We start from the raw sequence: 9,305 nt of genomic DNA, 5'->3' as shown, positions 1-9,305 counted from the left end.
TATTCTTTATTTAGTTCTACATAACAGAATCAGATTTAACAGATTTATTTTTTGACCACTTATGCAAATAATGTATAGTCCTAAAAAGCTATTATTATCAGAGCATGTGAGCAGTGGAGCAGAGCAGTGAATGAGAGGGTAGCATCATTTTCATCAAAAAAAAAAAAAAAACCTGGTTCATCCCAAGCAGGTATTCATCAAGTAAACAAGGATATAAGTGAGCTCCTCTGGTTCCTGCAGTATTAATGGTTTCCCGGGATCTTCCCTCTCAGCAGAGGCGTTGGGAATTTTGCGGCGCTGTGTCAGTGTTTGGCAAACGCAGGACTGAAGAGTTCCTGTTCAAGCTCTGCCAACATTGTATGTAGAGCACTTAGACTGAAATTACCCAGCCAATTTATAAACTTAAATCAACATTAAATCAAACTGAACCCATTTACTTCCTTCAAACACATTTCTGGCCTTACTGTACACAAAATTATCAATACACATTAATCCAGAGTAAAACCTTTTGTCTTAGCTGGTCATATTTTGTTCTTTCATCAAAATATAATAACTCTGAAGTGACAGATACAGATTTTCACCTGCAACCACGTGTTATTTAGAAGCCAGTTACTTTATTTTAAGGTGTCTTTGTTACACTGAAATTGTACATTTAAGTACGGAGTAATAATTAACTACATGCAAGTACTATAGGGTTATGTTTAGGATTAGTGATTGGTTTAAGGTTAGTTTCATGTAATTATGCATAATTTATAGTTGTTATTACTACAGTACCTACATGTAACAAGGACACAAATAAAGTGTTACAGAGTACATTGAAGTTTCTGACCTTCTCGTAGTACTGGATGTTTTTGTCGGCCATGCCTGTCAGCAGCTGTCTGAAGTCCTGCCGCTTGTTGTTCTGCCAGCGGTCCCAGTCGGCCTTCAGGTCGGCATTGAAGCACTCCACGCGGTCCTGGCACTTCTCCACGTCAGTGGGCACCTGCAGGCCAGAGATGTGCGGAGAACATCCAGGACGCCCCATTAACTCTCAACAGTTGAGACGTTTCTTCCACCTTCATATTTCCCAGCTTTAATAAAAGCAGCTCTAAAGGCTGTGACACACAAAGTCGACGTCAAAGAACTAATGGCAACAAAGGCTGTCAGTCTTTGGGCTGAAAAGTGGCGCTTGAACGCACCAAAAGGACTGCAGGCGACTGTTAAAGGTGCAGTCTGTAAGAATGACAGCTAGTGGTCGAAATAGGCACTGCAGTCCAAATTCAAAATATCGGAGATCGTCGTTCCTCAGACTTGACGCTCACGTGGGTCGCCAGTTTAACCCTCTGGAGTCTGAGCTGTTTTCTGGGCCCTGGAGGTGTTCTGACATGCTCTGACATTTGTGCTTTTTTCAGTTATTTATAAACATGTTAATGGCAAAGGTGTAAATTCACTCTATATAGCACAAACAGGGCTACCAAAATATCTGATCAACATGCATGTATATGTTTGAATTTTTAAGAGAATAATGTTTATGCGTGGTTATTGGAAAAAATAAAAATGAAAGTTGCAGAAATAAGGCCACAAAACACATACTAAATATGTGGCAATAAGACTTTTGACTAATGGATGTCGTCGCCTATAGTTTTTTTCTTCAAAATTATGTGAAAATAGTCTTGCTTTATCGTTCACATAAAACCATACATTGATTTAAATTGATGTAAAACAGGTTTTGCTTGGAAAGCCAATATGCGAGGGGGGCGTGAACGAGGAGTGGTTTACACCTTAGAATACAATGTCCCACCCACTCTGCATAATAATTAGCCATTCATTCAGGTGTGAAACTGACTGAGCCACAATGCAAGGACAAAAGATATATTTAGAAGAAGACTTATATTGACCATTTAAGATTTTGCTTACATCTATCTTGTAAATATGTTTTGCTATTTTATTAAAAAGGTTACAATTACAACAATAATTACAATTTCAACAATATTTCAAGTGTACTCTTTCTTTGTAAAAAAAAAAGATTATAGGCCTACATTTTATCTATGTATTCATTAGTTTGAATATAGCCAACATTGGAACAGCTAACATCTTAGTTGATGACTTTATTTTTGACAAAAATAGTATTTTATATATAGAAATTGCTAAACAAAAGCTTATTTGACGAGGCAGTATATTCTACAGTAAAAACTGTACCCAAATCTACTAAACAAAATGTTGTCTTTCATATTTCGCCTGACTGTAACGTTGTTTTCATGAAATATTAGGGCATATTGTTAATTTGCAGTTTAATACGTTGCTTATACAAATAGCCTACATTTTATTTCAACATATTTCAGTCGATTTTTACTCATCTCAGTATAGCAATACAGTTTGCTAAAACATCATCATTCATTCACACACGCGATTTAAATTTAAACTGTCTTTGCCAGCTGTGGTAAACAGCGCGCATCTCTGCCGTTCATTCATAAACAGAAACCCACGTGAAGAAATTCACGTGAGAAGGAAAAAACTTACTAGTATTCCTCAGCTCACTCCTCCATATACCCGCACTTCTGAGGGACATTTTCCATTATTATTATTCCTCACAGCGCTGCAAGACGGTGTAAACAAGTAATGATCTGAATAAACTTGTGAGTTTTCTCGAGCTGTATGGGGGCGTTCACAGGATTGCGCTTGGATTGCCTCAGCTATTTGCGTTTGAATAGCGCACGCTCTCCGTGGGTGGAGTCACATTACATTTGAATTAGCTCTAATGAGATCGACTGGAATCGCTCTCTTTTAATACAGATTTCACAAGATGGGAATATTTGTTTTTTATATAAATTACTTCATTTAAAAGAAGAGAATTCAAGCTTCATGCCTGTGTGTCTGTATGCCTGTTTGACTGAGTATTCGCTGAGTTATTGTTCATTTTCGGACGCGTTTCAGAATGGACTACACTGGCAGAGAGAAGGCAGAACTCGCTTCGTGTTTATTTTTCTTTATTTGGCAAAAAGCACAACACTTTGTTTTTATTGTGAGTATACACAAAAATAATACACATTTAACAAAATCGATTGTTGACTTTGATTTTCCATAGGAGTTTCATACATCAGAGTATTTATGAGTTTCTTTTACACTGATAAAAAAAAAGCGAGCTGGTATCGCCGGCGATACCGTCGACCTCAGGGGGTTAAGGACACGCAACAGGAACGAGCGCAATTAACATTGAAAAACGAGATTTACACACTGTAAGTTGATTTATCCGCGATTTAATATGCTCTCGTTCATAGAGATTTTTAGATGGATGCCGAGGCTTTTTAGGTTGAGTAGAATCTGCAATCTCTGACCCAGTTTGTTTGCTGGCTGTAATGTGCGTTTCCTGCCAACTGGCACCCCGGGGTGTCGAAATACTATTGGGTGAACTGGCAGTGGGCGAGATCACACAGAGCAAAACAAAAACAGACATTCCAACACTGAACGAACATTTCAAAGTTAAATAACTGGCTGTAGAAGTGTTTCGAGAAACGAGTATGTGAACTCAATATGTTTGCAGATATTAAGGAAACATGTTATGGTATTTTTATGCTTTAGTAGAGTGAAAGTTACACACAGCACCTTTAACTAGCATACGTGTTCCACTAAGGGATTAACGGTCTATATCAGCAGCTATTAATAGTCTATATTCTTCATTCAAAAAGGGAAACCGAAACTAGGACTGCAGATATACAAACCGAAAACAAAACAGCGCTTGCCATTTTGAATATCAACTATATCTGCAAGCAGCAATTAATGGGGTTCAAGTGCTTTAAGATTGCGCAATTGTAAGATATTACATAAGCCTATAAACACCTAAATTATATTCTTTCGATTCTTTATTATCATTGCGTAAAACAATAAATAAAAAGTTTAGCAGTTCTCAAGGATGGAAATATATATAAAGAGACAAAACAACAAGTCAAACCTATATAAAGAAAACCACAGTGATGTGATATACACAATATACTGCAAAATTGTTATTGCGTGTTACTGAACTTCAAGTCCTTATGATATGGGTTTATTGCACCTGAGGGGGGAGGAGGATTTATGCATTTGATTGCTTGTGGAAAAAACTTTAATATTTTAGTTCTGTTTAGTCTACATCTCTTCCCAGAGGGCAATGGGAGAACGAGCGATATCTCGGGTCAGTGGAGTCCATTACAATCCAGCTGGCTTTCTTTTGGAGTCGGCCAGTGTGGATGTCTTTAAGGGAGGGTAGTGCAGTACCAATGACAAGCTCTGCTGCCCTCGACACCTTCCCATTCTCCTCTGTGCAGCTGATGAACCACACAGTGCAGAAATAGGTTAGGAGGCTCTCGACAGCCGATCGATAGAAGTTGGTCAGCAGATGAGGGAGGTGACAATGTTTTAAGCCTATTTTGGGCTAATTTCCTTGGTTTTTGTAATGTTTGAAAGAATGAATGAATGGAAGCATTTATATAGCGCTTTCATGTGTACTACTGTACACCCAAAGCGCTTTACAATCATATCAGGGGATCACTCCTCAACCACCACCAGTGTGCAGCCAGTTGTACAACTCTGACTGTTGTCTGAAATCAGCCCAACTATGGTGGTATAATCAGCAAATTTGACAATGGTGTTGGTGGGATGAATAGGGGAGCAGTCATGGGTAAAGAGGGAGAAGTGAAGTGGGCTGAGGACACCCCCCTGTGGTATGCCAGTATTCAGGATGAGAGAGGATGATGTGTGATCTCCCATCCTAACATTCTGGGGTCTGTTACTCAGGAAGTCCAAAACCCATGTGCACAGTGAACTGCCTAAGCCCAGGTTTAGGGGTCGACCAATATATGATTTTCATGGCCGATGCAGTTTATGCTGATTATTACACATCAAGTAGACCAATAACCGATATTTTGAACCAATATATAGCCTATGTCTGGTGTAAAAATGTAAATTAATGTCAAAATTAAGAATAACAAAGGGTTTTGACAAATACTTTCTTTAAAACATATATTTAAATCTGAGAACTGTTAATAATAACATTATTATTATTATTATTATTATTATTATTATTTTCTGCTGCTGCCTTAACTTTGAGAGACAACTGATGCGTGATCAGTGAAGCAGCTCCAGTCAGCAAGTGCTTCCAGTGTGAGAGTGCAAAACTTTCAGTGCCTTCAGCTTTCCACGTTGTTTGGCCAGATTCGTGACTCCCAACAAATCAGATGGGCGGGGGACATTGGTCTAGTCTACAGAGTGGTGAGTTCCGACAGAGGTGGCTGCGTCAGAGCCAAATATAGCTCATTTCAAAATTAAATTATTTTATCGGCAAATCGGTTTTGAAAATGGCCGATACGATAACCATAAAAGTGCTTAATATCGGCGCCGATAATCAGTCGACCCCTACCAGTGACCCGAGTGACCAACTGAGTGACCAGTGACCCGAGTGACCACCTGAGCCGGTTGCACCAGCAGGGCTTACGCCTGGTCTTAAGGTAGGTAGGTCTTAACTCAGCATTCTAAGTCCGACCTAAAAGTTACGACAGTTGCACCATCCAGGCTTAAGTCCTTTTCTCGCTAAGACCGGGCATAAATCTTACGCCTAGTCAGTAGCAGGCGTAAATTCAAAATCTAGGTATATAATAGCGTATATAGCCGTTATCCGATAGATAATGTTTCTATAGTAACCACTTAGTAACCACATAACTAAAGACAGTAGTAAAGACATGGCACGCCTTATACATAGACTTTACAATGAGCGGGCTTTTAGACGGGAGAGAGTTATTAGGGACAGAAGCAATCCATTGGACATTTACAATGATGAGGAGCTGATAGAGAGGTTTCAATTCTGTCGGAGGGATATATATGATTGAAGACCTGTCACCCGACTTACAGTATGTATCGAACCACAACGCAGCACTGCCACCAGCATTACAGCTGTTAATAGCGCTACGTTTTTATGCAAATGGTGCGTTTCAAAAAACTGTTGGAGATATGATTAATATCCACAAATCCACCGCATGTCAGGCCATCCGCAGAGTGTCACTGGCACTGAGCCGTCACCTTCTGCGATCTGCTCACCACCCCACTGAGACCGAGTCTGCGGTGATGAAACACCGATTCCGCCGGGCCTCTGGCATTCCTGGTATTGTGGGTTGCATCGATGGGACTCACGTCCGGATCCAGGCACCATCTGAGCATGAGTATCTGTATGTCAACCGCAAGGGATACCATTCAATCAATGTGCAGATTGCTTGTGACGCCAATTATAAAATCTTTAATTTGGTGGCGAGATGGCCTGGATCTACCCATGATGCACGCATCCTCCGGGAGAGTGCGTTATACGCTTCTCGGCGACAGTGGATACCCACTGAAACACTGGCTGATGACGCCTATAATTGCTCCGAGGACTGAGCAAGAACGACGGTATAACACTATCCACACCACCACTAGGTCACTCATTGAGCGGTGCATCGGAGTCCTCAAGCGCAGGTAAAATCCTTTCCGCAGTGTCTGTGCCCCTATCCATGGTGCTGATGTAGTGCGGTCACTAGATCACTGAAAACTATATACATGGGCAGAGCTAGGGAGGGGCTAGCAGTTGCTTTATATTTGTTAAAATATAATGTTATTTTTTTTATTTATTTGTTGATTATGAAAAGTGAACAGCACGAGTAAGATATATCAATATATCGAGAGACATGGAGCGGGTCAGACATGATTTTGACCACTTCATTAAGTTTTGTTTTGTAGAAAACCTTTCTTTAAAGTGAATTTTGTTTTGTATAAATTGTATCTTAATTTTCGTTTTGTATAAATTGTATCTTAATTTTAATAAATTTTTCATCAACCAATTGCCTGTATTAAATAAATAAGAAGCAAATATAGCAGACAATCATGGAGGCGCCCACGCGGTCACTTGCATTGGACGTTAACTGGAGCGCATCTCATCCTAACTTAACGAAACTCAGTGTATGCCTCACACAGACATGAGAAATACATCAAATACACAAAGCTTGAAATGTCTTTAAACGAAATAATTCAAAACGAAAAGACATAGGCTACTCTCTGATTATGCTACTCTCTCATTTATTAATAGTAAAAAAGTGACACATTTAGGTTTTACAGTAATTATTGACTATTTTTTCTAGGTTTCATTGTCTTCATGGAGAGATGCGGATGCACCCTAAGCGAGTCTGCACCATAATAGCAGCATGCACTGTCCTCCACAACATCTGTGTCACCAAGATGATCCCTCTCCCTAGGCAACAACATCAGTAGGTGCCGGAGGAAGGTGGACCCTGTGGACCATGCAGCGCATGAAGATGTCGGTGGACGACTAGTCCGTACACGCATTATTAATGCTTTATAAATGTTAAAAATAATTCTGCCAATTATCTGCAGGTTGTAAACCATAAAAATAAGCCACAACGAAAGTCCAGTAGGTCTATAATAAACTTTTTTTTTTAAATTTACATATAATTGTCATTGATTCATTGTACACAATTTGCCATTAGGCTTATTTACAGAATTACAAAAGACCGCCCATCCTCTTCAGAAATAGGCGAAGATGACCTGTTTATCTGTTGTTGGAGCAACTGTATTTCTTACAATATTTTTTGTTTTTCAAGTTCCAACTTTTCCTGCTCGGTCTGTAATTTTTTTGTTTCAGTCTCCAATCTAACAATTTCCTTCTCAAGAATTGTCTGTTGCAGATTATCCAGCCTCCTCATCCGTTTCACCGGCGGTGCACCGCTGCCGTGTTTGTGAGAACTTTGTGGGGTGACTGGGTCCTCCATCGAGTCTAAAAATACAGATAATCTGTCATAGGCCTATTGTTATCTGACAACTACTAAAACTGTTATTCTAGGCTACTCTAATATATAGGCTACACACCTTCACAATTCACACTCTCGCTTGAGTGATCGACATCCATCTCTGGAGAGACAGAGGTTTCTTCCATGTCGGTACCGCCACTTTCCGCACCGACCAAACCAATAAAAGCCAGGGAATCCTCTCCAAAGATATCCACAATTATGGTACTGTACACAGAAGTTTTTGGGGGAGGACCCCCTCTGGTCGGGTGGTGTTTTTTTGCAGACAAATCTTTTTTTGCTTTGCTCAGGAGGTCTTTCCACTTTTTTCTTACTTCGCTTTCTGTCCGAAGGCAGCCGGAGTCAGAGCAATCGTTAATCGCCTCTGTTATCTGTCTCCATGTTGTTTGTTTTTTCTTGTTTGTTATTGTATTTGATTGCTTGGCAGTCAGTGTGTGTCTGTGCTGACAGTACAGCTCTATTAACTTTCGTATCTCAATGTCGGTGAAATTTCCTTTTCTTTTTCTTTGCTCCTCCATTGATATGGCTAATGTTACAAGTTAACAAAACAGCGGAAGATAGTTTACAGCGTAACCTAGCAACGCACGCTGCTGGTCAACAACACATGAACGCGCAACGCTAAGACCAGGCGTAGTTAAGCCTAGGCTTAAGTTTGGTTGGTGCAACCGACGTTAGGTCAACTCTAAAGACTGGTCTTAAAGGAGAACTCCGGTCAATTTTAACATTGAGCTCATTTTTTTGTACATTTGGAGTGCTGTCAGTACAGAGAACAACGACAAAAATCGGTGTTGCCTACACCGTGTTATCCTCTTTTTAAAATTTGCACCCTGTTGACTTCAATGGGGCATGATTTAAACCTGCTTTTAGCCTCTTAACATCCTTGATGTGTCACATTACAAGTGCACAGGTCATGTGAGTGATTCCTTCGGAGTGAACGCGGGTCAATCTGACTGCAGTAGATGTGAAAGATATGAATAAAAATGATGTTATTTCAGCCAGCGCACATATCTGTATTTACATCCTGTTTTCGGTCGAAGTCCATAGTAATCGATTGTCGAGTTCACGCGCGTGATCATAGGTACTAAACCAATGCGCGTGAACTCGACAATCGATTAGCAGGTTTAAAACTTGCCCTATTGAAATCAACAGGGTGCAAATTTTAAAAAGAGGATAACACGGTGTAGGCAACACCGATTTTTGTTGTTGTTCTCTGTATTGACAGCACTCCAAATGTACAAAAAAATTAGCTCAATGTTAAAATTGACTGGAGTTCTCCTTTAACTAGGACCTACTTAGCAGTTAGGACCAGGCTTAGTAAAGCCCTGTTGGTGCATCCGGCTCCAGGTGACCAGAGTGACCACCTGGTAACCAGAGTCACCAGCCTTTGCAGTTATGGAACGGTTTACCACAATATATAAGATTATGATCAACCCTAAGTGAGTTCAAAAGACATTTAAAAATATATATTTTTTACGTTAGCTTTTGATCATACAGGAGTGTCAAGGT

At 40.0% G+C, this 9,305-nt stretch overlaps 1 protein-coding gene across 2 annotated transcripts in view; it reads right to left on the bottom strand.

Annotated features, from left to right (window-relative positions):
- Positions 1 to 9,305, bottom strand: part of snx30 (sorting nexin family member 30) — a 41,501-nt gene that overhangs the window by 5,570 nt on the left and 26,626 nt on the right. The window contains exon 8 of one of the 2 annotated variants that reach the window (XM_084104814.1): positions 830 to 982. In XM_084104814.1, coding sequence (XP_083960940.1) covers positions 830 to 982 — 153 coding nt within the window. Of the gene's footprint in view, positions 1 to 829; positions 983 to 6,362; positions 7,769 to 9,305 lie in introns of those variants that run through there. The other variant, XM_084104813.1, reaches the window with a different exon arrangement.

Source organism: Abramis brama (genome assembly GCF_963993115.1).
Source record: "Abramis brama genome assembly, chromosome: 25".
NCBI lineage: Eukaryota > Metazoa > Chordata > Actinopteri > Cypriniformes > Leuciscidae > Abramis > Abramis brama.
Note: the sequence above shows the minus strand (reverse complement) of the source record. Positions and strands in the feature narration are given on the sequence as shown.